The following is a 12966-nucleotide window of genomic DNA, read 5'->3' on the forward strand; positions in this document are numbered from 1 at the left end:
CACTATAAAAATATATGGTCCAGAAAACTTTAAATAGAGAGAAGGTGGAAGTTTCTTTCTTACAAGAAACCTGTTGGAGGCTAGGAGACAAATGAGATTATAGGTTTGAACAACTTGGCATGATGCTAGCAGCCTCAATGGAGATGCAAAAAGAGAGAGGAGTAGCTATAATGATAACAAAAATCTTTAAAGTGTAAAATCATCCACCGAGAAATTGATAAAAAGCGAGATATGTAATTATGGTATGTGAATTAGACAATAATCTCTATACAATGGTCAATATATGCGCCCCTAATGATTCACCAATGGTCTTTTTTAAATCATTGCTAAATAAATTAGATAAAATTAAAACAAGGTAACCCTGATAATAGCTGGTAACTTCAGTTGTGTACTTGACCCAGACTCGGACAAACAAACGTTGAGGGGAATAAAGATAGATAAAATATTAAGACGGATGGCAAGAACATCCCAGTTGGCACTAAATAATTGGTCCCTGGTGGATATTTGGAGGGTGTACCATCCACTAGAACAAGACTATACATGTTTTTCCAAGACATACCTGTCCTATTCCAGGATAGATATGTTCCTATGAAACAAGTCTATCGTTAACTTAGTCAAAAAGGTTTTGATTAGTGACATCTCTTGGTCGGACCATTATATGGTGATTATGGAGATAGAACCTTCTAAAAGAAAAAAATATTTAAGATCAAATTGGAGACTAAACGAGGTGTTATTAAAAGAAAAAAAAATATTAGATCACCTGAGACAGAAATTTTCTTTAAAGAAAATATTTATAATGAACAAGTGCCAGACTTGTGGTGTGTGGTGCACATACAAATCAGTAATAAGAGCCCATTTGATTAAAGTAGAACATCAAATAAGATGAACTAGGGGCCTATCATTAGCAGAACTATATATATCCATGCATGAAGTATCTTCTCAAAATAAGAAAACACCTACTATTGGACTATCTGAGAAACTGGCACAAATTAAAGAGAAAATAAATAGAATCAACAAAGAGCAAACAGCAAAGAAGATAGAATACCTAAAAACAAAGTTTAATTATTTTGGGAATCGTGTGGATAAGCTCCTCACAAATAGGGTTAATAGGAAGAGATCAAAGAGGACTATCAATCAGTAGACGACAAGGTTCAATATTTAACCCCAGAAAAAATAGGTCTAGCTTTTAATAAATACTATTGCAGTTTATATACGATACCAAAAGTGGCAGACCCAGAAAAAACGTATTAACTACAGACCAATTTCCCTTTTAAATTCTACTCTGCACTTCTGGTTAATAGGATGAATGCTATCCCAAATAGATCCGCTATAAATAGTATGCAAAGGATGGTAGATATTTTGGATTTAGACTTGAAAAACAAGACATCCCTTCTGACCCTGTCTTTGGATGCTGGAAAGCCATTTGACAGGGTCAGATGGGAGTTTATGGAACATTTGGTTAGGGCATGGAATAGGTTCTGACTGGTTTAGCATATATAATGGCACGAGACAAGGATGTCCCCTGTCACCATTAATTTATGTGTTGTCAACAGAACCACTGGCCCAGAAAATCAGATTAAACGAAAAGATAAAGGGGGTATCAATAGGGACAAGACATTTCAATAGCATTTTATGCAGACAATATGATATTAACGTTAGGGTCCCCAGAAAGTTCCTTATTGGAGCTGATGAAAGTCATACAGCATTATGGGGGAGCTGATGCCCATGTGTATACTCATAAGCAATGTGGTGGTTCATATGTTTTCAAGTTGCTTATTCTTTTTAACTTGTTTTAACTTGATGTTTATCCCATTAAGCAAGTCAAGTGTACACATGAGCTGGCAGTAGAGAATATGGTTGTTTAACTTCAGTCCAATTATTTATGTTACAAAGTTGGATTTTCATCCAGGTTGCTTGTTTTGTGAATAGGCCTTAATGTAGGACAATAGATATTCTCAGTGTGGTGACAATTATTCTATCAGATGATACTTGTAATAGAATAATGACTAATAAGACATCTAGAGTGTTTTGGGCTGGCTCTAGAATTATTTCACCATAGGCAAACTGTCTCTCCCAAAACCTTGGCACCCTAAGCAGTACCTAGTTTCTCTTTATGTTAGGGCCAACACTGTGTATTTTAGCAAGGCATTTGGCTTGATTGCTTTTGTGTCCTTATGCATAGACAATATATTTTTGTAACACAGACATAAAGATATAGAGTAAATTATTATTATATGTGTATTTTGTACATATGGATAAAAATACATATATTACTACAGATAGCACTATTAGAGCTTTATCCGAATGTCAAAAAAATAACCAATAATCAAGATCAGTTTCAAACTTAATAGTACAGTTAGCCCACTGAAAGTTTTAATATAATTTGTATCATATATGCTTGACCTTCCCCAGTGTACTATCATCTCTTTCTATCCTCTGTGGCTCCTACCCACACAATTACTTCCCTATCCTTGAATATATATAATATTGATGCCAGCTTATTGATAATTGTCTGTTGCATGTACCTCCTGCTTATACCAAAATTAATCTCTTGTTGTTAAAATTAACAATCTTAATTTAATGTTAGATTACACAATAAATATGGTTTTAAGTGATTCAATGCAACAGAGTGTATAATTGACCCTGACATAGAAATATTTGCACAGCAGAGCTAAATATAGTTTGGTAGAATATCATAGTTTAACCTACTATAGCTGGTCAAAATAAAAACCTGCTTCTTGTTTAAAAACGACCCACATATTTAATAAAATTTAATTTGAAGCACATTAGAAAACATTAAGTATCAAAAGAACAAAGCCTGGATCATTATTACACCACTCTTTCTTGTCATTTTTCTCCCTGCTTGTTTCTCGGGGTGTATTCACAAGAAGAAACAAATAAGTCTGGAAAGTGGATTGTAACTGAATCAAACATCATTGAATCTAAGGCTCTAAAAATTCGCCCTAAAAGTAAGTGCCTTATTTTATCATGATTTTTTGCATATATAGATAAGTCAGTTACAAGTTGGCCCACCTTTTATGTAACGAACAAAAAAATTAAAACAATTTTACCCACAATCCAATATTATATTGTTTTTTCCATTTAATATTCTAAGTAGCAGCCATCAGTAACAGATATTTATTATTAAAAAACATTCTAGACCGCAAAATGTATTCATTAGTAATATCAACCCATATCACTGAGCTCTGTCCACAAAAGATTCTATTTTAATAGGAAAGCGTCAGTTAACGATTGGATGCTTATTATTTTAAGTTCATGGGTTTTAAAGCCAATTTGAGAAGCTTTAAATTGGAAAATTGTCTGTTTCCTAGCTGGTGTGTAGTTAAATGAAAGATAAATTGTAAACATATTGCAGTTTTTGGTTTGTGGATGCAATAAATATAGGGATAATGTTTAAATTCCCACATACACTGCATATAGATGCAGCTGCTTTATACAAATGTGAGGTTAATGTTATGTTATGTTAGGTAAAACATATATAAGGATGAAATTGCTTTTAATCTATTAATGTAAGCAAGTCAGTTAAGATATCTGCATCTCTCCCTTTAACTGACCTTAAATTATGTTTATGTAATATTTACAATTAGAATAGGGTGATTGTGCACCATTTTCGAGCATTCTTGGAAAGTAATTGATCCTTTAAAGGGTTTGGTCATATGTCCAGACATTTTAAGCAGGATAAATAAAATAGAGGCTAGGATGAGTTGAATCAGATCGTGAGGCCTGGTAGTCCGACACACTGATAAAATGCCTGGTAGGCCAATGCCAACTAAGCCCCCCTACCCACCCTAAATGTATTATTACAACACTTTTTGCGTCATTCATTATTTATTTTAACTAAGCTACATAATTTAGTTCTCCTATTCATGGGTAACAATATTTATATATAATGTGTTTAGTACATGAAAAAAGTAAGTAATGAAGCTTAGGTAAGACCAAGCACAACTATGCAACTACTACAAGTTGGCATCAGATAATAAACAGTTAAATATGTCTTCAAAGATAAAATTATGCCATCTCAGACCTTTTTGAGGAAAAACATTACAGAACAGATTGTTCATAATGCTGAGAATTAATGGTTCATCTTAACTCATCTTAGAAGTTAGTACTTTATCTTAGAAGGTTGACTTGTATTCTTCGTAGCTCTGCACAATATTACCGTATTGGCTCGAATATAGGCCGCACTTTTTCCCCCCACTTTAAGTCTTTAAAGTGGGGGTGCGGCCTATATTCGGGGTCTAGCGCCTGATGCCCGGGACATGCAGTCCCGGGCGCCGGGCAGGCAGCGGGGTTAGGATACAGATCCCCCGCAGCGGTGCAGGGGACCTGTATCCTACTGTCTGATACGCTCAGACAGCCTCCCCTGCCAGCATTTCCCACGGGGGGGGTGCCGGCACGGGAGGTTGTCTAAGCGCATCGTGCGGACATCCAGTGCCGGCACCGGAAGTTGTATACGCGTATTGCGTAGATGTCCCCCGCCGGCCCCGCAAGACACCCGGGAGTCTGCTCCGGTAAGTCGGGGGGGGGCAGAGGAGGACAGTGGTAGCATATCTCAGGGAGGGAGGACAGTGGTAGCATATCTCGGGGAGGGAGGACAGTGGCAGCAGATCTCGGGGGGGGGCAGAGTGGCAGCATGTTTTTTTGGTGCTTTTTTAAAGAAAAAAACTTTTTCTTTAAAAAAGCACCTAACTTTTAGGGTGCGGCCTATATACGGGGGCGGCCTATATCCGAGCCAATACGGTATTTCATATTTTAATTATGATACACATTTCTAAGACATATAGAGTTGTGTTTTGGGCTGGCAATAGAATTATTTTACCCAGGGAAGTGCCCCTCCCAAATGCTTGGCACCCCAAGTGATACCTAGTTTGGGCCAACACTATATTTTAGCAAGGCATTTGGCATGATTGCCTTGGTGACCAATTCGGTTGTTTCATACACCCAAATCTTGCTGTGTAGCAAACGAGTATGTTTTTTTTTTAAATTTTGCTAGTTATATGACTATTCTACTTCTTATCTGACAAATATCAGTTCAATAACAAAAAAACACCACGTTCATGTTGTTGACCATCATATAAAGCATGACATGCTTGATAAAATAAACCTTATTTGTAACATCTAGAACTTAGCACAGCTACTTATATATTGTATATAGAATCCTTTTTTGACCCTGTAGAGACTATTAAGCTATGACTTGACTGCTTAATAGTCTTCTGATTTTGCTTTTGTTACAGTTCAAAGGACTTACAGCTGTTTTGGTGTCCAAGCATTTCTAATCAATAATATGATGATAATAATAATAATTTGATATCTGCCATATAAGAAGAATGCTGTGGAGAGTACATTTTGCTAGCTAACTGTAAAATACACTATTTCTATTATTTTTTTTATCAATAGACTGAAATGGACTGGAACAGTTAATTGATATACATTGACTTACTTATATGACCTCTGTTATTACAATCTAGTACCCTATACATTTCTGCAAATTTTCAAGTTTGCTTCTCTGTATATAAGTATGGCATTGTCTATTTGTTTTTACTGTATATATAATCTGAACTACTGAACTGATTCATTCAGTGAAGCTCATTGTGGTAATCCTGGCCCTGTACAGTGGATGTGAACATTTAATATTTTTATTATTGAAACATAACCATACCTGGGAACTTCTGGGCTCCGGCTACCCGGAGCCTTCCCTTGCGGGGCGCGGCCAGGGCTGCACACTGACGCTTTCAAGGAAAAATGGGCGGGGAGCGGGGCTTTCAAGGAAAAATGGGCGGGGAGCGGGAGCGGGGCGGGGATACTGGGCTCAAGATCCCGCTCCCACGACCTGGAGGAATCGGGTCTTGACCCGGAGAACCGGAGGAGCAGCGCTCACCTGGCAATCTCCGGGTCAAACCCTGAGAGTTCCCAGGTATGAACATAACCCTCCGGGGCAGGGAATTTGGTCAGTCCAAATTTCTTCACACAGGGTAGGTCTGAGGTGGGAGTGCAGTGGGGTCACGTAAAGCATTGTAACATGAGATAATATCGCAGCAGCCTATACACCTTACTCTATACAAGGAAAGTATGTGTCAGTGAGTGAGTGTTTTAGAGTGAATATGTTAGAGTGTGTGCTGTTTAACCTGGGGGTGGGCACTGAGCTTTACTCAGCCAGAAAACGCTATCCCTCACTTGTCCTCAGTGGAAATTATTTTTCTATATACATTTCTTTTCACATATTGTCTATATATATAATTGTGGGTATTGGAGAGTTACATTTCATTTTGATTTAGTCTAATGTGACAAAATCATAAATCTGTTAGAAAAAAATATATCGCCAAAGGAAAAGAAATAAACACCAAATAGTGAACGTGAAAATAAAATATAAAAAGGTACTTCCTCACTGTACTGCCGCAGCCCGCAATAACACTCCTCTTAGTGTTCGACAAAAAGCAACCCAAAATTAGGCGCGCATGTACATATGTGGGAAAAAAATAAACAATAATAGTGCAATACTGTGGGATTCAAAGTGCTATGTGTACGTGTAATATATGCACTCACAAAATTACAGATGGTCAAGGCTCTTCAGAATAAAATTCTTTCTTTATTTCTTCTTATAACTAAAAAATTGATAAAAAGAGAACGGCCAATGGTGCAATAAATTCCTGTAGTTGTTATAGGAAAATAAAAATGCACTTACAAGATGGTCGATATTTTCAGGCACTTCAACTAAAAGTCCGAAGTTAAAAGCAATGAAGTCAACAGCATTAGATAGTCCTCGTAGATAGTCCTCAACGCGTTTCGCCTATCGGCTTCCTCAGGAGAACAGTTTCTGAAATAGTCCTCGTAGATAGTCCTCAACGCGTTTCACCTATCGGCTTCCTCAGGAGAACAGTTTCTGAAAGAAACTGTTCTCCTGAGGAAGCCGATAGGCGAAACGCGTTGAGGACTATCTACGAGGACTATCTAATGCTGTTGACTTCATTGCTTTTAACTTCGGACTTTTAGTTGAAGTGCCTGAAAATATCGACCATCTTGTAAGTGCATTTTTATTTTCCTATAACAACTACAGGAATTTATTGCACCATTGGCCGTTCTCTTTTTATCAATTTTTTAGTTATAAGAAGAAATAAAGAAAGAATTTTATTCTGAAGAGCCTTGACCATCTGTAATTTTGTGAGTGCATATATTACACGTACACATAGCACTTTGAATCCCACAGTATTGCACTATTATTGTTTATTTTTTTCCCACATATGTACATGCGCGCCTAATTTTGGGTTGCTTTTTGTAGAAAAAAATATATACATGAATAATATACAAAGTGTTGATATAATTTTAAACACTGGGTTAAATAATAGTATAAAGCCTCGTATGACAGAATGAGATGGAATAATAAAGCACTGTTTTGTCACATAACCTAGTCTGTACAATTTTAAAAGCATCCAGTTGGTTTTACTGTACATTTCACCAAGGCCCATATTACTGGCACAATGGAATCTTGAAATAATAAAGTGTACATGTCATGTCATTACATTTACTTTAACAGAAAAAAATATCTATTTTTATCCCCTTGTTTTCAGTGTCTACCTACCTCCTCTAACAGCCGATTCCTTGTTTCCGCTTCTCCGTCTCCTTCTCTGCAGCTCCTTTTGTTGTTCCTTTCTGCTTCTTGTTCTTCCTTCTTCTTTTCCCAGCTCTCCGCTGCAGTATCCTGTAATAATAGTTCTCTTTTCCCCTCGATCCATCTGCATTATTCTGGCCTGGTGTAGTACTTCTGCAAAAGAGAGGAGCCTCTCTGCACAACACAGAGACAGAATCTCCCCCATTCTTTCAATCGGGGAGAGGGTGTATGCTCTGACTCCGCCCTGTTGCGGAACTACACCAGGCCGGGATAAATGATAGTGGGAGCTGCAGTCAACAAGAAAAAAGTAAGTGTGTAGTGTAGGTCACCACAACTCTAGAGTATTATTATTATCTTTTATATAGTGCCAACAATTTACGCAGCGGTTAATACAATACATATATTCAATATATATAACTACAGTTCCCATTTCAGCTAGCAGTATGACTTGCTGGATATCATTGTAGCCAATCTAGTTAGAGAGTAGTAAAAAGGTAAATAATTGCTTAGAACCAAAATAAAACCCTTGGTAGTTTTGCAGCAGTTGTGGCTAACATTTGGCACTCAAAGTGCTGATAGTACATTTTTCATGATGTTCAGCCAACCAAATGGATGGCTGAGAATCATGAGATGTATATTCCACAGCAGCTGCAGTATCAATCCTTAATGATAAACTACCTAACCGTTGGCATCACAGTTGTTGAATACTCAGTTTCCCGTGATGTAACATACCGGACTTGCCCGGAGTCATGGGAAATTATAGTCTCATCATCCGGAGTATTAACTAACCCTAGCTGCAATGCATGTTTGAAATAAACTACCTTGAGTCTGCAGCTTGTAAACTGTATCTCTACCATGGTGGAGACTCTGTGTCTGTAAAGGAGCAGCTGCCAGAGTGAATTGGAGGAGGCCAGCTAGAAGAAGACTATGAGAGAAAACCAAACTACTCTAACGGTAGAGGGTGTACAGAATTAAATTAAAGTGTTTTGCTGTACTCTCCTGTTTTTTTTTCTCTGTATGTCTAGTTAACCTAACTGTCTACTGCCAACACAAATGCCCTCTCATATATTTTACATTTCCTATGTAAACAAAAAGCTATTTGGAAAATATTTGTGCATATAAATTCAAGAGAAGTGGAAAATCTAAGAAGAATGCAAAACTGAGGTGTCATGAGGTTTATGTTTAGGTTATGAGGCTGGGGTTGGCCAATCACAATGTAAAGTCAGGGACATGAAACTGCAAACTCTCCTGCCAACAAGAGGCATTTTAGCCAGTTTGGCTTCAGTGTGCATTCTTTCTCTTATACGTTTCTGGCCAGATCTCGATACTGGGCTCAAGATCACATTTTAATACCTTATATCATACTTTGAGTGATGGATTTCTTTCTTCAGAACAATTATGATTAGCAGTCTTAGGAGAGCCAGTACAACCATGGATTGGCAAATACCTCTCCTTTACATACAGTTTATAAAGTATTACCCATCTTATACCAATGCCTACACATTTCCTTTGCAAAGCAGCATTTTATTAATCGTTCTATATTATTCAATTAGGAGAGAGACAGAATGGACGGGAGAAAGCGATAGGCAGGTTATTGAGTTTTGTGCTTTGGATAAGGTAAAATTACATATAGTCATTAAGTATAACCGAACCCGCACAATGCATTCCCCCAATTATATAATTATAGTTCCTCCATTAAACATTATTATGTGAAAAGAAATGGGGTGAAATTATACTCCTATTATTTGCATTTCTGCTTATTGACTGTGATCGGAGCATATTTTGGCCATTGTTCATCACTGTGGGTACTGGTTTACATTTACATCTGAGCATCCCTTGAATTTCCAAGTCCACCTCAGACCATTAATGGGAAAAAAATGTAATGTGCAAAAGAAACAATTATTTTATCACCATTGATAGTATTTTTTAGCTGACAATATTAGTATATTGAATTACACTAATACTTTTCTTACAAAGTACAAAAAGGAATCCTGATTTCTTACAAAGTCATTTCTTACTGCTCTGTTATTCTATCATATATATAGAGCATTGAACAGACAAGGGTTAGTTCAGAAAAAGGAAGGAGCATGTCTACCTGGGGCTCCTCCTTTTTTGGTTGAACAATTTTGCATAGGGTTGGGCCAAGCTCAAAAGACCATTAGTGAGCAGCGTGCAGGAGAAAGTAGATGGGTGTGACCACTAACTTCTCCCCTGAAGAAGAAACTAACTCAAAGACCCACAGATTGTAGAACAAAAAGAAGAAGCCAGTTTTAATAAAAATAATTTAATTCTGTTAAGGCCAGGTTTGATAATATAAGATATGTCAACTGTACTCTAATTTATGATATTGCATAATAATTTAACTATATTAAGCATATTTGAAGATAAAATAATACGTTTTATGTTATAACTACATATTTATATTTTTCCCTTCTTAGGCTGGCTTCATGAGCTGGGAAAACGACTAGAATCTCCATTTTATAGCAATAATACCCAAGGTGGCCCCACCATCAGAAGTACATATATTGCTTCACTGTATTTTACACTCAGCAGCCTAACTAGTGTTGGATTTGGAAATGTTTCCGCCAACACCGACGCTGAAAAGATTTTCTCAATTTGTATCATGCTGATCGGAGGTAGGCAAAATACTTAATAATTATTTTTAAATATTGATACAATTTATGTTTTTGGCAAATATTAAAAAGGTTCTAGCTCCCTATCCTGTGCAGCGAATGCGCCTTTTTAGAAAAGTATCCTGTTTATTATGGAATGACACAGAAACATTTTATTGGAACTTTATATGTGCAAAAAGGTTAAGAAAGGCATCATAGCATATACTTGATCTAAAACACTATTTCACTTAATACAAAATTATAAAAAAAAAAACAAGCACAAAATATACATACGAAAAATTATTCCGAAAGTTGAAAATATATTAATGTATTATTAGCATTCCATTTTCATTTTTTTTTGGTCACAGCACTATAACAGAGATATCCTTGGAGGGGTAATTTTTTTTATATGATTAATGAGAATTACATACATTTACAAGCATTATTATGGCTTTAAATTGGTCCTAATAATTAAAAGATCTCTCTTACTATGTTACATATCTTGTCTTATTTTTCTACTTCACTAAAAAAAAAAAAAATGAAAATAAAAATATTATACATTTTGTCTTTACAGAGAAGTGGTAGACGCTGATACAGTGAGAAAATATAAGCATGCATAGGATAGGCTTAATGTTATCCTGATTCTAAGCCAAGACCAAGGAGTGATTAAGGTCTTTGCATCAGGGCTGACTACATGGGCCTAATGGTTCTTATCTGCCATCACGTTTTATCTTTCTATAAGCTACTTAAACATAGTAATGTAGTTATTTAACCAGTTCATAAAATAAGTAGATAGCCTTATTCCCCATTTCTCTAATATTCTGTGTCTGTATCAATAATTTCCACGTGACATCTAGTGTTTAATGGGTTTTTTTTAATACAATATTGGCATGAGTGCTATACACACATTACAGATAATATTACATTCAAATATCAGCAGACACTGTTGAAATTACTTTTGTAATCTAACATTTTGCTGTTTTACATAATAGAGGTAAACTATTTTAATAATACATAAGAGATTTATGAACAAATAATGGTTTACGTGATACTGTTTAGCATACAGTTTTCCTTTTTCACCAAACTAAGCTGTGACAGTAAGGAGCAGATTTTTTGAATGATGTCTTTTCTTTTACAGCCTTGATGCATGCCTTGGTGTTTGGTAACGTCACTGCTATAATCCAACGACTGTATAATAGATGGTCGCTTTATCACACAAGAACTAAGGATCTGAAAGATTTTATACGGGTACATCATCTACCACAGCAGCTCAAGCAAAGAATGCTTGAATATTTCCAAACCAACTGGTCTGTCAATAATGGTATAGATTCTCACGAGGTAATCTATGCACCTACCTTATTTGTATGATGTGAAAACGACCATTATAGTTCAATAAGAATCCTAAGGGTGGACTGAAATATTATTCACTTGATTTCATTCTGATGTCATACAATGTACCAGCTGCTGTGACAACATATCTAACTCAATGGTTTATAATGAAACCAGAAGACAAATCTCTACAACATATAAAAAGGAATCTTCAAAAACAATGCCAATTACAAAAACTATAAAGTATGTTTTACATTGGGCTGAAATAATGCCCCTTCCTTGCACGATCAAAAATATGTGTTTTAAGTGTACAAATAACCCAGTTTGTAGTGTTATTAATACATTTCAGCATACAAAAAAGGGTTATGTAAATTGTATTTCTTCAACTTTATTATCTGGTAATTATTTTCCAAGTTTATACAAATCACAACCCCAGTTTTCCCTTTTGTGATCTAGTTTGTCTCCTTTATAACGGCGACCAGACAAGTACACACAAGAGATATTTGTCACAAATCACGAAAAGTGAAAGCTCCAATTCTCTCTACACATAAAAAGCTTGAGTTCTATTAATTCACTTTTATATATTTTGACAGCTTTTGAAAGATTTTCCAGATGAGCTGCGTTCAGACATTACCATGTACTTGAACAAGGAGATTCTACAACTATCCCTTTTTGAGAGTGCAAGTCGTGGATGTCTCAGGTCTTTGTCTCTGCATATTAAAACCTCTTTCTGTGCTCCTGGAGAGTACCTTCTACGGCAGGGAGATGCATTACAGGCAATTTATTTGGTATGTTCAGGATCCATGGAAGTGTTAAAGGATGGAATGGTCCTGGCTATTTTAGGTATGTCTTTTCAGTATGGTGGTTTCATGCATAGCTATAAAAAATGGAATAAGTATAATTATACACACTCTATTTCTTCAGGAACTCAGTCCATTAAGCCAACAGCATAGAATCCTGTACTAGGTTTGGGAAAACGTAGTCATTTTAACCATGCATGAAGTAGGCATACAGCTATCCATAATCTAAGATGAGACCCTGTACTAATTAAGGTTTGAGTCTTTAAAGCAGAAAAACATACTTATTAGATGGACTGAATTGTTCTTATTTGCCATCAAATTCTAACACATCAAATGAGGAGCTTTCCATTCTGACAGGTTGAATGAGCTCAATACATGCAGTTCTCCAAATAGTCACTTCTAGAGCTGGGGAAAATGTAAGGACAGGATTTCATATAAACGTGCATATAAATTTATGGCCATTTTATATATTTTGTGAAATTGCAAATGTTTTTATTTTCCTGAAGTTGTTTTTAAATGTAACCAGTACAATTTTGGGATGGGAAACACAAGCTGTGGATTATTATTTTACTTTATTGTGCATGGTTATATGACATAT

The 12966-nt window shown here is 36.1% G+C and overlaps 1 protein-coding gene across 1 annotated transcript in view; it reads left to right on the forward strand.

The window, feature by feature from the left end:
- The window catches only part of KCNH8 (potassium voltage-gated channel subfamily H member 8), a 119789-nt gene that overhangs the window by 87354 nt on the left and 19469 nt on the right, over positions 1-12966 (forward strand). Inside the window, exons 8-10 of the mRNA XM_053466581.1 lie at positions 10066-10263; positions 11378-11577; positions 12162-12411. Coding sequence (XP_053322556.1) covers positions 10066-10263; positions 11378-11577; positions 12162-12411 — 648 coding nt within the window. The remainder of the gene's footprint in view (positions 1-10065; positions 10264-11377; positions 11578-12161; positions 12412-12966) is intronic.

This window comes from Spea bombifrons, chromosome 5, assembly GCF_027358695.1.
Source record: "Spea bombifrons isolate aSpeBom1 chromosome 5, aSpeBom1.2.pri, whole genome shotgun sequence".
Taxonomy (NCBI): domain Eukaryota; kingdom Metazoa; phylum Chordata; class Amphibia; order Anura; family Pelobatidae; genus Spea; species Spea bombifrons.